Here is a 27,699-nt window from a genome sequence, read left to right as displayed (position 1 = left end):
GTTCTTTTGCTGAAACCTTGGCACTTTCAGAATTACTATATTGTATTAGGCACATCATCTATTCTACAAAATGTGTAGGTGGAATCCTTGCATTTCTCTTATTTTCGGGTAAAGCTCCATCGACTATTTCCTTCCTCAGTAAATCCAGAGCCATGGCAATTTGGGTCGGCAATATGGTTGGCAAGTATCTTGAAGTTGATGAGGCTCACTGAGTGAGGGTTGGAGCCTTTTCTTAAGGTTTCAAGTAATGATTGATGTGATTGATGTGTCAAAACCGTTATCAAGAGGCACAATGGCCAGACTTAGAGATACTCGTGATGAGTTCTGGTTGGAGTTTCGTTACGAGAGGCTCCTGGAGTTTTGGTTTGAGTGTAGTACTATTTGCTATCCTTTTGATAACTATAAAATTTTTCTTAAAAAAAGTCTACAATGGTATAGAACCCACTCTCAATTATGGACCAACTATGGTTGGGCTCCACTCCCTACTTTGTGCTATGATCAGTGTAAGACTGATTTCCATAATGAAAGTGTTTGGCCTCTCATGACACGCTTAGCTATAAAGTCTTTCACTATTGCTATTCCACACCTTGCTATAAGACCTTTACCCCACCTATAACCTTTGACAAATGGGGAATCCTCCTCTGCTCCTGTTATGCAGTCACCATACCAGTCCGCTTATGGTATATTCATCAACATGCTTCTATAGTATTTAACGTGAATGGTTCTATTCCAGGCCCTCTTGATAAAGTTCTAGAGATGCCTTTTCCTTCATATTTGCCAACACCAATGGCATCTTCAGACTTGGTCTCATCACACAACTTGTTTGCAACATATCTTCCAAATGCCACAACTACTATGGAGTTTAGTTCCACACATACATTGTCTACCTCTTTAACCATTCCTTTTATTACTCAAGCAACTATAGTTATGTTATCCTGAATCCTGTCCAGATGATGTGACATTTTTCTTTAGGTGACACGTATCATGTGATAAGAATTGACATCTTCTAAGTCAATCCTTTCTTCCTTTACCTCAATTTCTTTTGTTATTCTAGGGATATTATTCTATTGATATCTTGTACATAATTATCTGATTTTATTCTCCTTAATTCTAGAAATTACTTGTACAAAATAACTTCCTTGTACCACTATTCATTTGCTGTAAAATACTCAATGAAACACATATCAAATATACCTTTTCTACATGGTATCAGAGCTATTATTCGATCCTACTTCCACTGCCATACTCCTTCACTTGTCCAACTTCCATGGCTTACCCTACCCAATCTCCTTCTTCTCAAATACTCAACACCACCGACCCTACCAAACCATATACCTCCCTCACCATCCATAATGCCATTAGACTGACTGCCACAAACTACCTATCTTGGAAACTCCAAATAGCAACATTAATCCTCTGCTTCCTACTCGTTGACTTCCAGGCTAGCCAACATCGCCATCCTTTAAAATTTATAGGCCAAAACCTGCTGCCAAGCCACTCAAAAATTAAAATATTTTAAGTATTTTAAATTTAAATTAATTTTTTTTATATAATATATCTATATAATTTTTATTTTTAAATATATATATTATAAAATTAATAAAGAATATTCTGTTAAGAGCATCTCTAAGCACACACTAAATTTGGTGTTACACTATTGCCAAATTTGGCGTCAAAAAATGTTTTTACTCCAACCACAACACCAAAAATTATACTAAAAAAATTTCTTATTATTATATTAATTTTCTAATAAAATAAAAAAATAATATCATATTAACTAACAAAAATCACCACAATTATTATTAAATAAACTTACTAATTAGATTAAAAATAATAATACCAAATTTTATTTTCAGCGTATTAAATTTTTTAAAATTTTTTGAAATTTCAAAAAATGTCTTAAATAATTATAATGTACACGAACATGAAAAAAAAACTAAACAAGTTTCTCGAATGCTGAAATAGGTAGGAGTATATCAGTGTGCCACTTTTAAAGAAGTGTATTATTTTCAGCGTGTTAAATTTTTCTAAATTTTTCAAAATTTTACGGGATGTCTTAAATAACTATAATATACACGACTAAATAAAAAAATAAACTAAAAAAATCTATCGAGTGCCGAAATAAATAAAAGTATATTGGTACATTACTTTTAAAAATGTATATTGTAAATTTTTTTAAAAATAAATTTTTAATTTTATAAATATTAATTAAATATATATGACGTACACTGTAGAAAAAATCGTAAAATAGTGCACTAAAAAGAGTCTCATGGAGGATGAATCACTGCATATATAGATATATCAACCTCCTTGCACTTGCTCTAAGTAATAGAATATTCTGTTAAAGTTAATGGAAAACTCCAAAAAAAACATTATTAAAAAAAAAAATATCATTAAACCAAAAATTCCGTTACATCGCTACACTTTATAAAGAATAAATATAACAAAAAAATTATCTTCATTAGAATTTAAAAATATCAAAATCCCACAATAACAGTAGATTAGTTGATAGATACACAAAATCTGAAATTAAATTCAATATTATTTTCAAGTGAATTCTCATAGCATGAGAGAGAGTTGTTTGAAAAATTGATTCAGTTTTTTAATAATTTTTATGGCATTTTTTATTTATATACCCACATATTTAATTTGTTTGGATAATAAAAATTATATTCGTGGCATTAAATTTAATGTTACGTATACTTTTAATTTTTTCTCATATTCTATCTATCTATTTATCTATACTAGCAAAAAATTACGTGCGAGGCACGTATACTAAATTTATGCTAGTTTTTTTCTATGTTATTTGAAAGTGATACAATTAAAAATTAAAGAAAAAATATTATTAATTATTAGGTGAGATTATTATTATGTGTATCTAAATATTATATTTTATAATGTTGTCAATTAAAAGTGAATACCGAATGCAATATATTAGTGTTTAAGAAAGTTTGATGATTTAAATATGTTCTTAAGTTAATCCAAAAATAAATTAAAAATTGATGTTCCAATACTTAAAGAAACATTACTTAAATGGGTGTATGATAAAAAGAAAATTAAAAATCAATCTCTAAATTATTGATAATTTGAAGATAGTATTTGTCTAAAAATTGTAGATAAGAAAACTAATGATAGTCATTGGTGGATTTCAATCTTCATTTGCTTCGATAGAGACAATAGTGTAATTTTTGTATTTTGCACTTTTCATTCTAGCCGGGTCCGCATATATCTGGATTGTCCATTTTTTCGTTGATAAATTGAATATGGTAGTGTCGACAAAAAGTGAAAACCATATTTAACAAAAAGTGATAGTATTCTATAACAAAATACTATTAAATTATTTTAAATAATATATTTTATTAAAATAAAACTCTATGCGATTAAAATTTCATATTTATCTTTACTCAAAAAGAAAAAAAAAATTGATAAAAAAAAAAATGAAAAGTTTCTATTATGGCGGTGTTCCTGCAAATAGTTATTTATTTTCATTTAAGATGATTAGACATGGTGTGCCTAATTAATTTAATTAAAAAAATTTACTTATGAAAGACAAGTAAAGTTATTTTATTTCTTTAAAACTATACCTCTGCAGTATAATCCATTAATTGGACACCAGTACACGAAAATATTTTTTCCTGTGAAAAAAAAAATAATTAGAAAATTAATTTTCTTTTTTCTTAAGATAAAACGAAATTAGGGTAAGTAATTTTTTTTTTGTTTTGATATTATTTTTATAATATTTTTTAAGATCATCAAAAAAATTTTAAAAAAATATCAGTGTATATTTTTGTAAAGGATAATGTTATGATTTTTTTGACTCATGTGGACCCAACGCGCATGGATAATTCATTTTTTTTTTTTTGTTATTTCATATTAGAGAGAGTGAAAAAAAGCTATATATTATTTCAAAAAAAAAAGCTATATATTATATTTATTAACTAATCCTTTCGAAGATAGAAAAGAAAAAGAACTGTATATGAATATACTGCATAGTAAAACACATTAAGCTAATTAAACGTATTCATAAGATCAAATTTTTAACATAATCCAAATATAGAATATAACAACATGTTTTTTTATGTGAAGGTTAAACATAACAAATGGCATAGTTTAGTCTCCGTATAACACAACAACGATGTGAGCTCATTAATTTTGATAGAAACAATGCAGATTTGAAAAAATTTAATAAGGAGACAAAAATCCCAAAATGTTAGAAAATGAAAAATTAATCTTAAAAATTGGGGTATGATTTACGAATAAAAAGAAGACCCAATAAGATCAGAACCTGAAATTGGGAGACGATTTTTTTGAATTTCTCACATCGAATTTGCGTCAGATCCTCCATTTTTTGGAGATTCACTCATCCATCTAAACGACAATAAGAATTTGCTTGCTCTGTTCATTGAATAGTGGGAGTGGACTGCAATTGAAAAAAAAATATATAAATGAAGATAAATAGCTAGAGGAAACCTAAACAATTTGGTAAAAAAAAATTCCATATATAATTCGTTTTTTTCCTGATCTCTCTCAACAAACTAATTGTATATGCGGTTTAAGGTTCAATTTATTATATATATATATTTTTAATTTCTTGAATTATAGTTGTGATTATATATAGAGTTGAAATATGCTAAATATCAATTCAAATATTAATAGGATTTGTTTTATTATTATTTTATTATATATAAATAATATTTTATTATTTTATTAAATAAAAATAAAAAATCAGCCATAAATTTCTCATAAACCAAAAATTTCAGTTATATAACCAAATAGATATATAAAAGAGAATAAGAGGCAGTGATGTCACACTCTCAAATCACTCTAAATAATGTTTTTTATTAATTCTCTCCTTAATTCTCTCATTTTTTTTTTATTTTTTATTAATTTTATAATATATAAATAATAAATTTATTAACTAAAAAAATATCTATTTAATTTAAATTTTCTCATTTTTATATAATTTAAATAAAAAAAATATAAAAATATCTCTAAAAAAAATCTTATAATCCGCATGAATTAAAAATTTTTATTAAACATATAAGCATCTTCTTAAAACCTATAGCATTCCTAACTATATATAGCATTCAAGAATAACCTCTATAATTTGTTATAAAAAAATTAAGTCTCAATTTGGATCTATTATAAATAAGAATAACCTCTAAATTATAATTAGTTATACAATTTTTAAGTCCCGTATTAACAAAGTATACCTCTATATAAGAATAATTACATCTTAATACATATATTTTATAAAATTATTTATGTAGAATTAGTAATTTTATTCCAAATTGTAGTACATGTATAAATATTATATTTACTCAAAAATAATTTTATTATGATATAATATTAAGGATTGTTTAATGTCATTGTTGTTATTGATATTTTTTAATATTTCGATTTTTTTTCTAGTGTAACTTTATTTAGTAATTTGGTTAGTTAATTTATTATATATTTTTAATTTCAATGTATATTTTGAAAACTAATAATATATGTAAAATAAATAAGTTAATAAAAAAAGTTGATATTAAGTTTAAACTAATTAAAAAATATTAACACTTTAAAAAAAAAATATGTATTTGCAGCCCACGTAATCTTTCTAGGGTTTCATATATAACACCGAGACTAGCGACTTATCAATATTGTACTGGAGAGTTATATATCTCACTTTTCAATCTCTCCGGCCGACTCTCTCAAATATTTCTCAGCCAGACAGTGCACCATTCCGTCGAAACTCTTCCACATTAATCTTATTATTAATTGTATGCAATTAATCAATTTCTTATATGCCTTATATATTATGATTTCAGATTGTATATCTTACACTCTTATAATTGTTGGTTGTATATTGTACTAAATTAATATTTACATTTAATCGGTATTCCCAATATGTTTTGTGGTATATTATTGTTTGTTTTAGTCACTAATGTGTATAATTTGTTATTTGTTAACACTGTATATAACTATTCTAGTTTTCTCAAATTATTATTTATTTGATCAAAAACATACTCTAGTTTCTATCATCATCATGTTTGGCATAAAATTTTTCACGGTTACGTAGTTTTTGAATTTTTTCTTTTATGCTTCCTTTTTGGTAGTACCTAGCTAAGGTCTATTTATTTATTTGATTGTTGTATGATTGTGTAGGTTTAAAATGAATTCTAATATAGTACCACCAAAACCCAAGTTTAGAGCATTGAAGGCTCAAGAAATGTCGAATGGAAAAGTTGAATTTCGGATGATTTACGTTCCTCGCCATAGATATGCGCCACTTAAAAAATCATGGATGGACATCTATGCACCAATCTATGAAGAGATGAAGATCGACATACGCATGAATTTGAGGGCTCAAAAGGTGGAATTGAAGACAAGAAAAGACACACCCGACATTACAAATCTACAAAAATGTGCAGATTTCGTTCAAGCTTTCATGCTAGGTTTCGAGGTGATTGACGCCATTGCTCTATTGCGTTTGGATGAACTGTATGTTGAGTCTTTTGAGATAAAAGATGTAAGGAGACTAAGTGGAAAGGCGCAGTTGTCTCGTACAATTGGTAGAGTTGCTGGCAAAGGAGGTAAGAACAAGTTTGAGATTGAGAATGGTAGCACCACAAGGATTGTGGTTGCGGATCATAAGATTCACATTCTGGGTTCGTTTGCTAATATCAAGATTGCTAGGTCTGCAATTTGTCTCTCTATTTTGGGTTCTCCCCAACCCAAGATAAGGGCTAAGTTAAGAGCTCTTACTGCTAGACTGGCTGAGAGGTAATGCTCCACGCTAGCTATCTTTTCTTGCCTTGGATTTTATTTTTCTGTATCTCTTTCTCAAGTTAATTATTATCTCTGGAATTATATGGAATTGGATGCATCTGTATATGTATGTACTTTCAGCATATTAACTTAATTAAGTCTTAAATTATATTGAGATTTATGGGGATGTTAAATTGATTAAACTTCATGGTGGTACATTGGATCATATGAAGGTTGGCCTATAACCTTGTTTATAGTCATCTCAGTTCATTTAAATTTTCTTTTTACAAATTTAATTGTCATGTTCAGAGAAATTTAATTAAAAGAAAGAAAAAAGATATATAAAAAAAAAGAACTATATTTTAGTTTATTGTAAAAAAAAAAAGAGAGAATTATAAGAAATTAATTAATATTTTTTTATAAAATATGATTGGTTAGATTAAAATAGTTCGAGTGTGAATAATAAAAAAATGTGAAAGAGAAAAAAAAATAGAATAATAAAATAAAATTTTATGAAAGGGTGAACGAGTGTTAAAAATATATATATATACTAGTATATTGTTACGTGCGATGCACGTATGGTATGTTTTATATTAAGTATTATATTATGAGTTCGGAAGGAAATAAATGAATCAAAAATAAATAATATTTAATTTAGAGAGATTTGAATAATAAATTTAAATTAAACTTTTATGTCCAGTATAATGGAGTTTAATTAAACTACAAATGTTAGTAAAAACATATTGGAAACAATAATAATAAGGTTATAATATATGTTGCATTTGTTCCCGTTCTTAAAATAAGAACATCTTTGACATGGAAAAACAAATATTACAAAATTAAGAATAACTAACAAAACACAGGATGTCATTACCCACTTTGAAACTCAGTTTTATAACGGAACTCAGGATGTCTACCGATTGCATAGTCGGTCCTCTCTAGATCTCTCCGATCCGCAGCATGCTACATAATATAGATTGGTAATGGCAATGAATATTAAACCATTGTAACAAACAAAACACAGGAGAAACTGCAAAACTTACATGTAAACAAAAAGGTAGAAAGCTAACTAACTTACATCCCGAACATCTGTTCTTTCAAACAAAACAATACGGCCTCCACGGTCTCTAGTGGCCAGATGGTCACCAGTTCTATCAAATTCAATGGCAGATATAATATCAACTGCAAATACCAAAAAAAAAAATAAATAAATAAGTGAGCAGACTTAGAATCCACAAAAACATAAAGCAACTGTCTTTACAATTTCACCTTTTTCTTTCAATGCCACTCTAGCTATGAAACATACTACGATGTTTGACATTATGTACAGTGAGAATCTACATGACATACGGGACCAAGTAACTTCATTTTGAAGGGAATAAAAACACAGTGGTGAAGTGAACTGAAACCTAGAGAGATAAAACATTAACTCAAAGCTAGCCTTGTCAGTGCCTAAGGTAGTGTTCTAATATGTCATTACCCACTTAAGTTCTTCATTAGTGTTCCTTAAACAGTACTCAATCCCAACCCAATATACTAACATATATTTTAACTATAACATATATAAATTTATATATATATACATAGATATAGATATAGATATAGCTATACAGGTCAGTGTAAAGCAACTTTTTCTTCTGAGCAAACCAAATCAACAACACACAAAATCCCTTTTATCAAAATTCAATTCGTATCTTTTTCATTCTATATATACACAAACTTACACACCACGCTAAGAAAAACAAAAGCAAAAAAAAATCAGATTGGTCGGAGACAAATGCCATGAAACCAATGAAACAAATGATAATCGAAAACCCAATCACCAAATGCCTAATTTGAATAGAAACCCAAAACCAAAATAAATATATATATCAGAATCGAAAAACGAAAAAGCAAAGAAACAAAACAAACAAAATTTTACCTTCCTGAACTTCTTCGCCAGCCGTACGTTCCCCAAACACCTGGGAGAACTTCCAATCGAGTGGCGCCGATGCAGAACTGCAATCGCATGAGAAAGAAATATGAAAATAGGTAAAATTGAGAGAGATATGTAAGTTAATCGTAAATATTATTTAATTTTTTTGGGTTTAATTATTGGGTTTATTTTTTGAATTTCAATAAAAAAAATTTCAAAAATTGTAGAATTTGTTAGAGAGATATGTGGGTAAGATATTTTTTTTAATTTAAAAAAAGATTGTTTAATTTTTTGGGTTTAATTATTGGGTTTATTTATTTGTTAACGTGTAACGTTAAGTTAATCGTGTAAGGCTAAATAAAAAAAGAAATCGTTAAACCAAGAATCGTTAAACCAAGAATTGCCGTTAGATAGGCACTTTTAATATATAAAGATATGGAATAATCTAATAACCTTTTTATGGCAAGTTTTTAAAAATTATTTTTTTAAAAAAATTATATTTATTTTTTATAAAATTAGAAATAATAATTACAACTAATAATTTGAAAAAAAATTATAAATTATTTTTAAAAATTAATTAAAATTACTACTTTATTATTTTATGAAATTATGAGTTTATTAATAATTTATTATTGTAAAACTAAAAATCATTTACATGTATATTAATGTGTTTTTTTTATTAGAAGAATAGGAGCTTGATTGTGGAATCTAATTGTCTTAATATTATTCATATTCTTAAAAATAAAACGCTACAATACTTCTTAGTTCTTACTTAGGCTATCATTGTTAGAAAAATATTATTACCATTCAATGATTTTTTTGATATTACCATGAATCATTCTCCTAGAATAACTAATGAGGTGTTGTTCATTATTTATATTTTTAGGATTGGAATATGATAATCTTGTCTAGGGGTCAAATATAATTTTTTGTGCTGAAATTCTTGTGTTGGCAATTGTCATTATTCAATAATGTTTATGACACTTTTTTCTTCCTTCCTTTTTTTTTTTTTTTGTTAAAATTTTCTTCATTGGTTTTGTTCTTATACATTTGGTAAGCTCAAGTATTTTTTTAAAAAATAAAAACATATAAATAATTGTTAATTATTATAAAATTAAAGATTTTAGGTTTAAAAAAAAAAGAGCAATTTGCGGCGAAACCCCCTTATGTTTTGATTTTTATACACTTAACCCCCTTATCTTTATTTTTGGTGGCAAAACCCCCTTATGTTTTAATTTTTATACACTTAACCCCCTTATCTTTTTTTTTTGTGGCAAAACTCCCTTATGTTTTAATTTTTATACACTTAACCCCTCTATCTTTTTGTTTTGGTGGGAAAACCCTTCAGTTTACTTTTCTTTGCAAATTTAAAGTTTTAGTTAAATATTACCGTTAAATACTAACCGGATTACTACTGTATCGACTTCGAAGTTTTACCGTTACATATACAAAGGTGTATACAGTGGTCATCCAGTTGATATTTAACGGTAATATTTAACTGGCGTGTCAAATTTGTAAAGAAAAATAAACATAAGGGGGTTTTGCCACAAAAAAAAAATAAGGGGGTTAAGTGTATAAAAATTAAAACATAAGGGGGTTTTGCTACAAAAAAAAAAGATAAGGGGGTTAAGTGTATAAAAATTAAAACATAAGGGGGTTTTGCCACCAAAAATAAAGATAAGGGGGTTAAGTGTATAAAAATCAAAACATAAGGGAGTTTCGCCGCAAATTGATCTTATACATTTTATGTGTATTACATTTTAAAGCTTAAAATTATTATTATTTTTTTATTTTCAATAATGCAATTTAGAATTCTAGTATGAAGAAATTTTATAAAAAGATAAATATACACTTTTTTTTTTCTTTTTAATCTTTAAAATGATTTTTATTAAAAAAAATAGTTTGTTAATTTTTTAAGTGTGTTTTATTTTTTAAATAACAATTCCATTTATAAATTTTTTATTTCTATTAATAGTTTTATCTATTTGAGGAATATAGAGAATAACAAAATAGGAAATATTAATTTTTTAATATTTAATTAGTGATTATAAATATCAACCATTAGATATTTGATCCAATGGTCAAAAATAAAATACCCATACATGGGTAATACCCATTAAGAGCATATATATATATATAAAGATAAAAAAATAATGTGAGCAAAAAAACAGATAAAAGAGAGAGGGAGAGAGAGATAGAATTGCAAAAAAAATGGATCGGAGAAATAGAGAGAGGAGAAAGAAAAAAACTAAGACGATTTTTTTATTTTTACACTTTAAAATATATATTTTTTTTTTTTGTATTTTACAAAATTCTATATAAAAAAATTAATAAATATAGTATGTAAAGTAATTTTCTAAAACAACTCGGAAAGAAAAAAGTCAATGTGAAAAAAAAAGTCAACTATTGATAAAAAAAACAAAAGAAAAAAATTGAGCAGGTAAATTTCCTTTATTTTAATTTTATTTTTTAATTAGTCTTATTTAAACACATCTTCGTGATTTTTAATAACACAACATTTTTTAATGTTTCAAAAAAGTATAATGATAAAAATTTATAATATTCTTTTTGTATTATGGAAAGAATTTTTTTTATAGTGTATTATACTACAGAGATTTAAAGTAATTAATTATATTAAATAATAAAACCTAATTTATTCAAGAACTTAATTTTGAATTATTTCATAATAATTAAAATAATATTGCGAAGACAAAATAACCCAAATAAGTTAAGAAAAATTAAAATTAAAACAAAATATCAAGATTTCAATTTCTCTCTAATAATAAAATTATGATTCTAATCATTTTTGATGGAATTATGATTTAGAGCACTCCCAATAATTTTTCTACTCTATCATTTAAAATAAATTACTAAAACTTTATTTTTTTCTATTTTATATCTCATGACTTTTACGTTACATCATACATCATGTTCTTTATATATTTTTTTACATCATTCAATTAATATTATTCTTATTTTTTACACTACTGAAATAATATTTTTTAAACATATATACAACGTATATAAATAAAATATTATTTATATATTATTAAAATAAATTTAGAGAATGTATTGTTTATTCTCTACATGTAAAGCAAGTTGCATTGGTTTGAGTGAATCTCTATTATACATATGTGATTTAAAGGAGCTGATTGAAGCTTTTTTTTTTTTTTTTTTTATCACATTTAGCTAAAAAGTTAGAGAATCTCTATTATAAAGAGACTTTGGATATTGCTCATGCAGTTGGAGTTAGCTGATTCCTCCTGGTAAGGATCACTGGGAAGCAGTGAAATAGATATTGAGATATCTACGAGGTACTTCCAGGTTGTACTTGTACTTTGACAATGGTGAACCTATGCTTGATGGGTACAAAAATGCAGACATGGCTAGTGATTGTAATTCTAGGAAATCTACTTCATGATTTTTGATGATATTTATAGGGGGAGCTATTTCATAGCAATCAAAATTACAGAAATGTGTTGCTTTATTTACTACAGAAGTTGAATACATAGCTGTAACTGAAGCTTGTAAGGAAGCTTTATGAATGAAAAAGTTTCTACAAGAATTGGGCTTGCATCAAAAAAGATACATTAATGTCTACTATGACAGTCAGAGTATCATTCACCTTTTTAAGAATTCAACATTTTATTCAAGATCTAAGCATATTGATGCTAGATATTATTAGATTCGTGATGTGCTTGAGATGAAAGAATTGCACTTAGAAATTGTGCATACTAGTGAGAATGGTTCTGATATATATTGACAAAGATTTTGCCTAAAGAGAAGCTTAAAGCTTGTACGCGAAGAACGAGCTTAGAAGAGCCCACTAGGAAGGAGAAATTTGTTGGGTCCACTACAGTTTATGGGCTTGGACCAAAAATAAGGGCATCAACCCAATTTCCCAATTAATTGAAATAATTAAAAGAGGAAAAAAAAGAGAAATGATGTTGCGTGTCGTGAGCAACAAGAAGAAAAAAAAAGAAAGGGAAAGAGAAGATGAAAGTGGGGTTTTGATACTTTAACTTGAAGATCTGGTGGTTAATTCTCATATATTTTAGTTTAAATTTTAGATAGCGAATCCTTGCAAGTTGCTCTAAGTGCTCTTTCACAATAATCACTTAGTGAGACCTAAATTTTTTCTATTTATGTATCTATCTTTTAAGATAATGATGATAATGTTAGAAAAATTAATAATAAACCCAAGATCTATTTGTATATAACATAGAACACAATAATAAGATATAATAGTTAGGTATGTGTACCTGATTGATCCATAGCAATTATCTCTGTTTGATTCGCAGCAGTTACTCCACTTTGATAGTGCAATACTATCAACTAAGTCTTCCTCCCTAGATCTCTAAATCAGAAGCAGTTTATATCTGATTATCAAAAGGTATACAATTGTGATGAGACAATATGTTATTATAGAATTAGGGAGGGGACTTAGCTACAAAACCCTAGTTGGGCTGGGCATCCTCATCAAAGGCTTCAGTCAACTAGAAAAGCCCACACTTCTGCTTCACCTAGACTTTACACACTGTTACGAAAATTATGATCACTACGCAAGTATACGCAATCAAGTAGTACACTCACACAGGTGAGGTCGAACCACAGGGAATTGGACTAATTACTACTAAATTATACTATTGATTCTATCTGGTAAAAGAATACTTTTTATGAATTAGATAAAACAATTCAGAAAATTAAAACTAACAAAAGGAAGATTAATCAAGATAAGAAAATAGGGAGACGAATCCTGTTGTTAAGTTACCAATGTTAATGTCTAATTTCTATCCTTCTCTTGAAGTGAATGACAGATTATGAATTAACCTAGCTCTTTTCAGATCTTCTAGGTTCTAAATCTCATGCTCTCTAATTAATCTCTTAATTAAACTAACATGAAATCAGCATTAAGCAATAATCTAAATGTCACAAAGGCTATGTAAATAATTTCGTTTCACATCAAAACCTAGACTATCCAATTTTTAGCATTCTCAATTCTCACTTTTCAGATTTTGAATTAAGATCATAAAACATGTAAAAGGTGATCAATCTTGCACATGGAAATTAAACACAAATATGAATAGTATTCACAATCAAGATGGAGGAATGGCAATTAATCATTAACTATGAAAAACTTAAACAACATTCATCATTCTCCCTAAATAGGAGTTTAGTTCAAAACATCCATAATCAAATCCATAATTAACATTGAAATAGAAAAGAACATAGAAAAATTAAAGAGAAGAGAAAGAACTAGTTGAAGCAATTGATCCGGGTCGCCACAAGCCGCTCTTCTAGCCTCCTCCTTTGTTTCTAGGGTTCCAATTCTGAATGAATCCTAATTTTCACGAACTCCCTCTATTTAAACCAATTCTCATCTTTAAAATTCGTGAAATTACGAAACTGCCCAAAAATCCCGTCACTGGGTGCCCGTCGCGACTGGCAAAGCCCCCGTCGCGACGGGGTTAAGCAGATATGTCTCAAAATTCTCTCTGCCTTTTCCAGTCGCGACTGGCAAAGTCCCAGTCGCGACTGGAGTGCAGTTTGAGTTCTTGGGGATGTCTCTGCCAATTCCCGTCGCGACTGGCAAATTCCCCGTCGCGACTGGAACTCGACGACACCAATTTTGGATTTTCTTCTCGATTCTTTCACCATTTCGCCTCAATTCTTGTACATACTTTCTTTAAATGCCCGAGGACCTGAAACAAGAGAATCAAGCGTAATATAGCCCTAAAACTAGAAACAAAGAGTGAAAACTAACCGAAATATGACCCGAATCTTAGACTAATTTTAGCCTAACAAATTCCCCCAAACTAGACTCTTACTCGCCCTCGAGTAAGATAAAAAAAAAACTAACTACTAACTACGCTATCAGATAATCATAATACTACTGCCTCATGTGTTGTTCTCTTCCATTGCGCAAACTAGAATTTCAATTCTACCAACTCTAACAATTAATTACTAACTACGCTATCAGATAATCATAATACTACTGCCTCATGTGTTGTTCTCTTCCATTGCGCAAACTAGAATTTCAATTCTACCAACTCTAACAATTAATTTAGATGCTCAGTTTATAACACTATGTACAACTGCAAAAATTTATTCAAATGTGAAACATTGTTATAAAAGTTTTACTCTTTCCAACAGTTCCACAGCCCGATAACTTATAAGCTTGCATGCTTACCTTTCTCCACTAATGTTGACAGCATTCTTTGGAATCCTTAGGTCTTTTCAAGGCTTTAGGTAATATGGCTCAGATATTCAAGGATAGGCAAAAGACAATTTTTGGCTCAAGATATCATAAGCACACAAACAGAACCCACAAGCTTCTTACTTTTCTTTCTTCTAAGATCCCATAATATTCCCGAATTCACCAAGATTGATAGAAGAAATCTCTATTATTTTTCAACATCACTGAAAAAAAATTTTCTTTTTTTTTTTCACACATATTTTTACTTTTTATTGTGTTTTTTTTTCATTTCATATTTCATTTTTTTTTTATTTTTTTCTTCAGTGACATTGAATTACACAATTTTTTTTTTCTTCTCAATCTTACAAATTTTTTCTTTTCTCCCTCTCACTATTTCCTCACACTAAATGTTTTTCCTCCCCCAAACTAATTATGTAGCTTATGATATCATGGATAACAGGGTGAAGAAAAATTAATAGTGTGGTTGCAATTTTTTAAATCGATGGGTGAAAAACATAACAGGTTTAGGCTCAAAAGGTTAACTAGGGATACACATTATTACGGTAGGCTTGAAAGGCTCAAATTATCCAACAAATGCCTAAGTCATATTCCAATTGAACACTATCAAGGATTTCGTCTCAAAAGAATAAACATGCAAGTTCTAAGCTATCCTGTCAATCTTACCACAAACCATAGTAAAACAATTATAACAATTTTCACAGATTGACTATTTGCAGATAAACACAGGTTTCTATGCATCCAAACTAATCCAAAGAGTTAACAGAATCAAGCACACAGTTATTTTATAATTTCAGATCACATCACACTAATCAGCAGCACACAATTATCTTATAGCTTATTGTCATTCCTTAACTAAAACAGATAATTAAAATGCAGAATTTAAAAATTTTAAGTCTCTCCCCCCAAACTAAATATGACATTGTCCCCAATGTGACATTAAAGAAAAAGGAAAGGAAACTTACCTGAGCGCCACATCAACAAGCGGTTGACGCCCGTAATAAGCATCATGTTGGACAACTTGAAAGTTGTTTTTAAAAATGCCCTCAAGCTTGGCATGTAATGAGTTTGAACCAAAAACCACACCAACAACACAAGACTTTCGATAATGAGCTTGGGGAGAAGCCTTTCGTAGCTCGTAGAGGATATAATATGGTGTTGATGAAATATATGGATCCATTGGTGGTTTGTTTGTCAATATCATTGATGCAGTTGAATCAATGATGTCATGTTCTTCCTCATCCTCCAATGTCACAGTTTCAACACTTTCATTTAACAGCCCTTCTTCTTGTTGCTCACTCTTCACTTGACTATCCATACCCTCACTTATGATTTCATATTCAATGATTTCCTTTTCACAAGGATCTTGATCTTCAACTGTAGGCTCATTATCTTCCTTGTATTCAAATAATGACCCTTCTTCATTGTACCAACAACTCTCATAACTTTCATCATTGAAGTTATTACATTCTGAATCATGAGTCATTGAATTATCACTTAAAGATCTCACCATGTCAGTTAAGCGATTAATCTCTCCTGGAAGTGATTGTAGAAGTGATAGTAGTTGCTCCTCTTTTTCTGTTTGTTGGGATGAATTTGGGCAATAAGGTGGGTATTGGTGACTCCAACCCTGAAGTGATGGATTCCAATGCCAATCGTAATCAAAATCTGCCATATCATTCAACAGATTTATTACATCATAGCCTCTCATTAATAAAGGCGCTCCCGTTGCCTCTGCTCCATAATCAACCCAGCTTCTTGTTTCACCGTTAAGTCCATTATACAAGAGCCATGTAAAACATCCACTTGAGAAAGTGGGATAACATCTCTCTCCAAGCTCTTTAAATCTCCTCCAAGCAGAATAGAATGGTTCATTGTGTTGTTGGACAAAATCATCAAGATAAAGCATCTGGATTTATCTTGCAGTTCAAACTCATAAGTAAAATATTAGTAAAATTAAAAAAATAAAACTAAATTAGTACTAAAAAGATAAAAAAAAAATTGAAACAAAAAAATTAATACTAAAACTAAAAAGAAAAACAAAATTAGAACAAAATTTAATTTTTAATAATATTACAAAATTTAATCTAAAAGAAACAGATTAGAAATAAGCAAAAAGAATTAACCAAAGTAGAAGTTAGTATAATTTTATGTAATATCAATCTTTATACAATTCCCCGGCAACGGCGCCAAAAACTTGTTACGAAAATTATGATCACTACGCAAGTATACGCAATCAAGTAGTACACTCACACAGGTGAGGTCGAACCACAGGGAATTGGACTAATTACTACTAAATTATACTATTGATTCTATCTGGTAAAAGAATACTTTTTATGAATTAGATAAAACAATTCAGAAAATTAAAACTAACAAAAGGAAGATTAATCAAGATAAGAAAATAGGGAGACGAATCCTGTTGTTAAGTTACCAATGTTAATGTCTAATTTCTATCCTTCTCTTGAAGTGAATGACAGATTATGAATTAACCTAGCTCTTTTCAGATCTTCTAGGTTCTAAATCTCATGCTCTCTAATTAATCTCTTAATTAAACTAACATGAAATCAGCATTAAGCAATAATCTAAATGTCACAAAGGCTATGTAAATACTTTCGTTTCACATCAAAACCTAGACTATCCAATTTTTAGCATTCTCAATTCTCACTTTTCAGATTTTGAATTAAGATCATAAAACATGTAAAAGGTGATCAATCTTGCACATGGAAATTAAACACAAATATGAATAGTATTCACAATCAAGATGGAGGAATGGCAATTAATCATTAACTATGAAAAACTTAAACAACATTCATCATTCTCCCTAAATAGGAGTTTAGTTCAAAACATCCATAATCAAATCCATAATTAACATTGAAATAGAAAAGAACATAGAAAAATTAAAGAGAAGAGAAAGAACTAGTTGAAGCAATTGATCCGGGTCGCCACAAGCCGCTCTTCTAGCCTCCTCCTTTGTTTCTAGGGTTCCAATTCTGAATGAATCCTAATTTTCACGAACTCCCTCTATTTAAACCAATTCTCATCTTTAAAATTCGTGAAATTATGAAACTGCCCAAAAATCCCGTCCTTTGGGTGCCGTCGCGGCCCAGCAAAGCCCCGTCGCGACGGGGTTAAGCAGATATGTCTCAAAATTCTCTCTGCCTTTTCCAGTCGCGACTGGCAAAGTCCCAGTCGCGACTGGAGTGCAGTTTGAGTTCTTGGGGATGTCTCTGCCAATTCCCGTCGCGACTGGCAAATTCCCCGTCGCGACTGGAACTGGCAGCGACACCAATTTTGGATTTTCTTCTCGATTCTTTCACCATTTCGCCTCAATTCTTGTACATACTTTCTTTAAATGCCCGAGGACCTGAAACAAGAGAATCAAGCGTAATATAGCCCTAAAACTAGAAACAAAGAGTGAAAACTAACCGAAATATGACCCGAATCTTAGACTAATTTTAGCCTAACACACACAGATGCTAAGTCCATTAACAATTGATCACCAACAACATGGGCTAACACAGCAAAGAACTATCCAATCAACCCAAGTTTTAATAAAACCAATAAAATTTAATGTAAGCCCAAATAAAAAGTCTAACATTCTCCCACTTGGGCTACATTGATTTTAATACATATATATTATATATCAAAATAATTTTGTTTGAAAACAACTCATGGGTTGAACAACAGGAAAACATTTGTAGCCACTTTAAAAAATGATAGTTCTCTGATAGCATCTCAACATACCGGCCCAATTTAACCTTTGATAATGAACTATGACAATCATATTGTTTTTAACTCAACAAAAGACATTCATAATCACAAATACCAAAGTTTAAAATCGACATGGTCAATAAGTCTAGTAGTGTGGTAAGGAATTATGTTCAACATGTGATCAATTTAAAATAACATAATATCCTTATCAGTCCTCAATTTCACTGATACCGTGATGCTTAATAAATAAGCCAGTGAAATTAAACATACACTACTTAATAAATAAGTAAGTGTCACTAAACTTGCTTAAAACATTAAGCCAACAAAATATCATTGTCTTTTAGTAAATATACTTAAAATACAATGATCACAACAAGATATGAACTACATGCTTTCAATTCAATTATTCTCGAGAATATAACAAAGCCTAGCTGAAAGCATAAACATCCAATAATTAAAAAAGTATTGGCCCACAAAGTAGTTCATAGCATCAACAAGTAAATTACATATAAATGTAATCTCAAAAGATAAAGCAAGAAACTCCCACTAACCCAAAGGAACAAAAGATTATAAAATGCTCATATGAACAACATGTAATCAAACAATATGGCACTTAATCCTTTGGTTAGAGGATCTGCAAACATCAACTTGGTCTTTCAATATCCTATCACAATGTCTCCTTTCTTAACCAAGTCTTTAATAGTGAGATACTTTATTTCCTTATATTTAGAAGCACTACTAATCTCATTATTCTTTGAAAAGAAAACAACAATACTATTATCACAATAGATTAGTATAGGAGAGGAAATAGGATCAACTAGTCGTATCTCTAAAATCAAATTCTTTAACCATAAAGCTTGCAAAGATGCCCCATAACATGCAACAAATTTAACATACATAGTAGATGATACGATTAAAGTCTATTTAACACTTTTTCAAGAAATAACAGCACCAACAAAAGTGAAAATATAGCCAGAAGTTGACTTTAAATCATCTACATAACCACCAAAATCTGAATCTGAATAACGAACAACTTAAAGATTGTTGACATGCTTATACACAAGCATAAAACTCTTCGTTCTATGCAAATATCTCAAAACTTTATTAGCTGCAACCCAATGATCATGGCCAGGATCAGATAAATATATCCTAAGAACATCGACCATGAAAGCAATATCAGGTCTAGTGCAAACCTAAGCATACATCAAACTCCCTACTGCACTTGCATATGGGATATTCTTCATTGCTTCTCTTTCCAAGTCGTTCTTAGGACATTGCTGCTTAGTGACCTTGTCCCCTTTCAGAATAGGAACAGAACCAGCTTTACACAAATCCATGTTGAACCTTTTGAGCACACGATTAATGTAAGCTTCTTGAGATAAGCCAAGAACTTTTCGATCCTTGTCACGATGGATCGCAATCCCCAAAACATAGGATGCCTCTCCAAGATCTTTCATATCAAAATTGGAAGACAGAAAATTTTTGGTCTCATTTAGTAATGACAAATCACTGCTGGCAAGTAAAATATCATCTACATAAAGAACAAGAAAAATATGATGTCTCCCATGATAACTCTAGAAATTAGAGTTATTTTTCACATTTTTTTTTAACTAAAAATTGGTTTAGTTCTTAAGTTTTTAATTAATTTAGTAAGTTTTTAATTATTTTTGAATTTATTAGCTTTATTGTAATTTTATATGTTTTTATGTGTTTTTATAATTATTTTATTATAATATGTTATGTGCTATTTATTTTTAATTTTATTTTAGTTTTTTAATTAATTTTATGTATTTTTAGGTGTATTTGGTAGAAAAAGATTGGGATTAAAATGAAGAAAAACTTAAAGAAATGGGTCAAAAGCATAATTTTAGAAAAGGAAATCAGATCAACCTTTATGAAGCCCACTCTCGGTCAAAGTCAACAGCCCATCCGCACCGTTCGTTGACTGATCGGAGGGCTCCCATGCGTGCGTGAGCCACAGTCCAGACAGGCGCAAGTGGTGCGCCAGACCCGCCTGCCAGCCTTCCTCCTGCGTGGTCCCCTTCCGTCAGCGCCTCAGCGAATCAGCAAGCGCCACGCAACCGCCTCGTCAGCTTCTCCTCCAATCACAGCTCGCCGGTGCCACTGCGAGAACAAAGAAAAAAGCTGTTAAATTAATTGCTTTATTCTTATTTTCTCATACACATAAAAGCCAAAAATCCATATTTTTCTCCCATAACTTACACCTAAATACCTATTCACTCTTTCCTACTTATTTCACCTAAATAAACATTCCTATTTTATTTTTACCCTATCTTTCACTACTTTTACATCCTTACAAAACATTTATTTTTTCCAATACTCTTACACATACTCTATTTATCCATTCTCTTCCCAACACTAATTAAATTAATCATTTTATTTATTTATTTTGATTAATTTAATTCTCTAATTTTTCCTATAAATATGGTGTTGGAAGACCATTTCAAAAGACATCTCTTCACCCTCCTAAACACCTCTTCAACCCAAAACACTTCTCCATTCCACACTCTTCATTTTTACCATTTTCTTTCTACCATTTTTACACTTTGAAGAGCATGTCAAGTATGTTTATCTTTTGTAATTTTTATCTAGTTATGAGCTTCTAATCTTTTTTCAAGATTATTAAGATAATGATGAAGCAAAATGTAACTAGATAGTGTTTATGTTTGTATGTTGATTTCCCATTTGTGATATAAAGTTCATGGATTTTTCTATCAAAAATATGTCTTTTTCATCTTCAATATCATGTATTTTTGATTGTTAAAGCATATTTCTACTTAGTTCTTCATTATGCAAAAATATAATACTCTTTGATTAAATGTCTTTCATTAAATTGTTTACATCTAATTCTTAGAATATAAGTGTTATATTTTGCCTAAACATAGTTTCTTTGATTTTGTGTAGTTTCATTAAATTGTAACACATTTAATGCTTAGAAATTATACATTTTATAAGTGAAGAAAAATCCTACCTTTTTGAAAATAACTTGTACTTAAATGAAAAATATATTTTGGAAAATATGGTGAGATTTATTTCAACTATATCTAAAACTTGGGAATCAATATACTTATAAATATTATTGAACTTGCATTTTGTGAATTCTAATATCTTAATAATCTTATTTTACTCATCTTATTTGAAAATCATTTTCATACTCACTCATCTTTAATCTTAAGTATTTTAGTTACTTGTCTTTTATTTTATTTTGCAAAACCAAAATCCTATCAAATATTTGGAGCTAGGTTAGAATATTCTTATTTTGTTTGAAATAGTTTCTTTTGATGTTAGTCAACTCCCATGGGTTCGACCTTGCACTTACATGAACACTATATTCCGAAACGATTCGTGCACTTGCGAGTATAAATATTAAAACACTCACTTTTGAGGACAACAAGTTTTTGGCGCCGTTGCCGGGGAGTTGCTAGAAAGAAACGATCTTTCTACAAGGTAAGTAATACTCTTCTACTAGTTATTTTTTTTTATTTTCTCATTTTCATCAAAAAAAATCGAAAAAAAAAGTTCAAAAAAAAAGAGAAAGTTATACATATTTATACATATATATATTGTTATATATTATATATTATATACTATATATATACATATTTATTGGTAGTTGATGGCATTTTGTGCCTCCTACCTATTTGTTAGTTGAGTGCATTTTTGCCTCCTAACCTTTTTTTCTTTTAGTGGTTGAGTGCATTTTGTGCCTCCTACATACTTGATAGTTGAGTGCATTTTTGCCTCCTATTATCCCTTCTCTAGTGATGGCATTAGTGCCTCCTAGCTTTTATTTTTGTTTATCATTTTAGTTGATGGCATCTTGTGCCTCCTAAAATCTTATTATTATTATTACTACCACTATTATTATTATAGTTAGTTGATGGCATTTTGTGCCTCCTAACTTTAATATAACTATCTATCATTATTATTGTATTTATTTAGTTGTAATTTTATTTACTTTGCTTAAGAAAATACTTGAAAAAAAAATTAAAAACAAAGCTTGTTCTTTCAACATAAGCAATTTTTGCTTAAAGGAAATTTGGCAAAGTTCCCATCCACACTTAATAATTAACCCCGGGGAGTTGTTATTAAGTCGTGAGTAAGTGGAATCAAATAGGCCTGGGAACAAGTCAAACCAAAAAAAAAAAAAAATTGAAAAATTAAAAATTTTGCAAAAAAAAATCATAATCTCTTTGTGTTATAAGTATGCTCTGTGGTTGCGGTTTATAACTGATCTTCCACATCAGAAATTTGTCTTCTTGAGATTATTGTGTGTTATTTGTGTTTCTTTGTGAAATTTGTGACATTGCATGCATCATTGGCAACGTGATTCTAAAAATCGTTTGGTAAAAAGAGTAGTAACTTTAGGTGAAATTGAAAGTGTTTTTGAAAAATTAAGCATAATGGAACAAGAACCTAATATTGCGCAAGAAAAAACACTACTTGAATATTTTTCACCTATTTCATCTAATGCTCCATCATGCATTGTTTTGCCTACTACTAATGCCACTCATTTTGAACTTAAACCATCCATCATTCAATTGTTGCCTTCTTTTTATGGTTTAGAAAGAGAAGATCCTTATATGCATGTAAAAGATTTCTTAGATATTTGCTCAACTTTTCGTTTTCAAAATTTTTCGGATGAATCGGTTAAGCTTAGGTTGTTTCCTTTTTCTTTAAAAGATAGAGCCAAAGCTTGGTTAAACTCACTTCCAACCGGAACCATAACCACTTGGGAACAACTTTTTAATAAATTTCTTGCCAAATTTTTCCCCATGTCCAAAACTGATAATTTAAGAAGAGAAATCTCCGAATTTTATCAAAAAGATAATGAAGAATTTTATGAATGTTGGGAAAGATTTAAAGATTTATTATTAAAATGTCCCCACCACGGTTTTGAAAAATGGAGACTTGTAAAATATTTTTATGATGGTTTAACCCCTTCAAACCGACAAATGATTCAGTCTATGCATACCGGAAATTTTTTGAAATTACAAGGGCAAGAGGCTTGGGAAGCTCTTGAAGAATTGTCTGTTAATTCACAACAATGGAATTATTCTGAGCCTAGGTCTAGAGCAAATAATTCACCTAAAAGAGGAGGAAAATATGAAATTAAAGAAGAAACTGATTTGAGAACATCTTTTGAAAAATTAGCAAGAAAAGTAGAAGCCTTAGTCATAAGTCAAAATATGAATTCTCATGTTCAACCTAAAAAAGATGTTTTTGCTAGTACTTGTCATAATGATCAATCATGTCCTTCTTTTCTTGAAACATTTTCCGAAGAGGCTAATGCATTACATTCATATGGTAAACCAAATGATAGCCCATTTTCTAACACATACAATCCTAATTGGAGAAACCATCCCAATTTTTCATGGAGACAAAACCAACCACAAATGAACCAAGGAAATCAATTCAATATGCCAAATCCGAATCATGCCCAACCAAGTCAACCTTACCCCCCACAAAGAAAGCCTTCCTTAGAAGACACTTTACAACAATTCATGCAATCCACCCAACAAATCATGCAAAATCAATCTCAATCCATTGCCAAACTTGAGACACAATTGGGTCAACTCGCCAATGCTGTAACTGAGAGAGAAAAAGGAAGATTTCCTAGCCAACCCGTCCCAAATCCTAAAGGCCAATATGAAGTAGGAGTTCCTAGTCATAAAGAAGAAGCCAAGTCTATTTCAACTCTTAGGTCCGGAAAACAAATTGTCAAACCCGATTACATACCTCAAGTTGAAAAAGACCAAAGCCAACCTCAAAGTTCCAACACAAATGACTTGTCAAAAGATAATGATCAAATTCTTCCTTCCATTCCAAAAGCTCCTTTTCCACAAAGATTACTCCCACTCAAAAAAGGCAACCAATATAGTGACATCTTAGAAGTGTTCAAACAAGTAAGTATCAACATCCCATTCTTAGATGCCATTAAACAAATTCCTGCCTACTCCAAATTCCTGAAAGACCTTTGCACTGTTAAAAGAAACACTAATGTTCCAAAAAAGGCTTTTTTAACTGAACAAGTTAGTTCCATAATTCAATACAAAAGCCTTGTGAAATATAAAGATCCTGGTTGTCCAACAATTTCATGCATCATTGGTGATCATTTTATTAACAAAGCTTTACTTGATTTAGGAGCTAGTGTGAATTTATTGCCTTATTCTGTTTATAAGCAACTTGGTCTAGGAGAATTAAAACCAACTTCTATAACACTTCAATTAGCTGATCGTTCTGTGAAAATTCCTAGAGGTATTATAGAATATGTTTTAATTAAAGTGGATAAGTTCTATTTTCCTGTTGATTTCATTGTTCTTGATACTCAACCTGTTGAAAATGCTCATGCTCAAATACCCATCATTTTAGGTAGACCATTTTTAGCTACATCTAATGCAATTATCAACTGTCGTAATGGTGTATTGAAATTATCTTTTGGAAACATGACTGTTGAATTGAATGTTTTTAATGTTGCTAAATCTGTTGAGTGTGAGGAAATACATGAAGTGAACATGATTAACACAGAAAATATGTTTGAAATGGACATGAATGAATCTTTTGAAGCTTATGCAAAAATGTTTGGAATGTGCTTAAATGTTGATGATTTTATTCATGATGTCAATTCTTTGCTTGAGTCTACCCCACTAATGGATACTGAAAAATGGAAAGCCCAAATTGAACCATGTATTCCATTAGAGCATGTTGAGTCAATTCCTGAACCACCAAAGTTAGATCTCAAACCTTTGCCCGACACTTTGAAATATGCATTTCTAGGAGAGTCTAACACTTATCCCGTTATCATTGCATCTGATTTAGATGAAAAACAAGAAACAAAGTTGTTAGATATCCTTAGAAAACATAAAAAGGCCATAGGTTGGACCATGGGAGACATTAAGGGAATTAGCCCAGCTGTGTGCATGCATAAAATTCATTTAGAAGAAAATGCTAAGCCCTCCCGAGAAAGTCAAAGAAGATTAAATCCAAACATGAAAGAGGTAGTAAGAGATGATGTAATTAAAATGTTAGATGTAGGGATCATTTACCCTATTTCTGACAGTCCATGGGTTAGTCCTGTTCAAGTTGTTCCAAAAAAGTCTGGGATCACTGTTGTTAAAAATGAACAAAATGAGTTAATCCCTACTAGATGTTAGGTTATAATTAACCCCGGGTCTTTAAAGTTAGCATTATCTCGTCTATTGGTGTCTTTTGGAGCAGTTTTACGCTTGATTTTCATTATTTCAGGTTCCCGGGGTGTTAAAGTTCGAATCCAGTCAAATGGCGAAAAACTGGGACAAACTTGGAAAAAATTGGAAAATTCGGTTCTTGAAGCATCAGTAGTCGCGACCTCCAGAGAGCCAGGTCGCGACCCTTTTTCCTGGTCGCGACCTGGTCGCGACTTCGTAAGATAGGCAGAAACTCGGTTTTTCGAGTTTTGCCTATAGTCGCGACCAGCTTAAATGCTAGTCGCGACTAGGTACGGAAATCGCAGATTTGACCTAATTTTGATTTTTCACTCAATTGGAGGCTCACCACTCATCCCTATATAAGGAATACGACATTGAAGGTCAGAGGCAAGCAAAAACAGACCTAATAGTGGAGGCAAAGTGGAGAGGAAGCTATCTTGAAGACCCGGAGCGATACCACCTTCTAGTTTCTTTCTTTTACCCTTCTTATTCATCTTTATGTTTGTTTTTAATTCTGAATTAATCATGGATGTTTTTAGAGTTATTATGAACTAAATTTCCCAATAAGGGAGGATGATGATTGTTGTTTAAGTTTATGCCTAGTTAATAAATAATTGCCATTCCTTCATCTTATGTGTGAATACTATCTCTATTTGTGTTTAATTTCATGTGTAAGCTTGATCACCTTTTACATGCTCTATGATCCTAATTCGAAATCTGAAAAGTGAGAATTAGGAATGCTAAAATTTGGATAGTCTAGGTTTTGATGTAAAACGAAAGTATTTACATAGCCTTAGTGACTAATAGATTATTGCTTAATGCTGATTTTGTGTTGATCTAATTAAGAAGTTAATTAGAGAACATATTATTTAGAACCTAAAAGATCTGAAAAGAGTTAGGTTAATTTATAATCTGTCTTTCACATTGAGATAAGGATAGCAATTAGGCATTAACATAGGTAGCTTATCAGCAGGATTCACCTCCCTAATCTCTCATCTTGATTAATCTTCGTTTATTTTCCCTTTAATTTCTGAGTTCTTTATTTTTAAATTGCAAACTTATTAATTTACCAAATAGAATCATAAGTATAATTTAGTAGTACTTAATCCAATTCCCTGTGGTTCGACCTCACTTGAGTGAGATACTACTTGATACGTACACTTGCGTAATAAACATAATATTCGTAACAAGTTTTTGGCGCCGTTGCCGGGGAATTGTTTAAAGATTAATATTACATAAAATTATACTAACTTCTACTTTGGTATATTTTCTCTTGCTGATTTTTCTAACCTTTGTCTTGCAATATTTTCTTGATCTATTTCAGGAATCATAAGTGTATGCGCCGTCAAGGACAAGCAGTGATATTACCAGTTGATCCCGAAATCGAGAAAACTTGTAGGAGAAACCGAAAGAACAAGAGGCAAGAGGGAGTTTCAGCAACTGCTGAAACTTCAGACATTATGGCTGCCAATGCTGCAAACAATGGAGGCAATAACGGTAACAATGGTGGCGCAGTAGAAGATCAAGCTAATGGCCGCAGCTTGAGAGATTACATCCTCCCTACTCTGACGGGAGTGCAGTCATGTATCAGGCCACCGGCAGTGGATGCAAACAACTTTGAGATCAAACCTGCCATACTTCAGATGGTGCAGTCTTCAGTTCAGTTTGGTGGCTTCCCTTCTGAAGATCCTAATCTGCATCTTTCTAACTTCATGGAACTTTGTGAAACCTTTAAAGTTAATGGAGTTAGTGATGATGCTATTCGACTGAGACTGTTCCCATTCTCTCTTAGAGAGCGAGCCAAGAGTTGGCTAAACTCCTTGCCACCCAACTCTATTGCCACCTGGAATGATCTGGCAACGAAATTCTTGTCAAAGTTCTTTCCTCCAGCCAAGTCTGCA

General features: G+C 30.3%; 1 protein-coding gene and 1 non-coding gene across 2 annotated transcripts; one reads left to right on the top strand and one right to left on the bottom strand.

Annotated features, from left to right (window-relative positions):
• Window positions 1-5,652: 5,652 nt before the first annotated feature.
• LOC115721705 (uncharacterized) lies at window positions 5,653-6,788 on the top strand. The gene is made up of 2 exons (XM_030650772.2): window positions 5,653-5,762; window positions 6,148-6,788. The coding sequence occupies exon 2, from the start codon at window positions 6,155-6,157 to the stop codon at window positions 6,767-6,769; it is 615 nt and encodes a 204-aa protein (XP_030506632.1). The 5' UTR covers window positions 5,653-5,762; window positions 6,148-6,154; the 3' UTR covers window positions 6,770-6,788.
• Window positions 6,789-23,401: 16,613 nt separating this feature from the next.
• On the bottom strand, window positions 23,402-23,508 carry LOC115718188 (small nucleolar RNA R71). The gene has a single exon (XR_004011773.2). It is a non-coding gene; the product is annotated as a small nucleolar RNA R71 (small nucleolar RNA).
• Between the last annotated feature and the right edge of the window lie 4,191 nt (window positions 23,509-27,699).

This window comes from Cannabis sativa, chromosome 9, assembly GCF_029168945.1.
Source record: "Cannabis sativa cultivar Pink pepper isolate KNU-18-1 chromosome 9, ASM2916894v1, whole genome shotgun sequence".
Classification (NCBI taxonomy): Eukaryota; Viridiplantae; Streptophyta; class Magnoliopsida; order Rosales; family Cannabaceae; genus Cannabis; species Cannabis sativa.
The sequence above is the reverse complement of the archived record's forward strand: the minus strand, read 5'-3'. Positions and strand labels throughout refer to the sequence as shown.

Coding starts and splice junctions, on each gene's coding strand:
- LOC115721705 (XM_030650772.2), top strand. CDS start 6,155: ATGAATTCTAATATAGTACCACCAAAACCCAAGTTTAGAGCATTGAAG.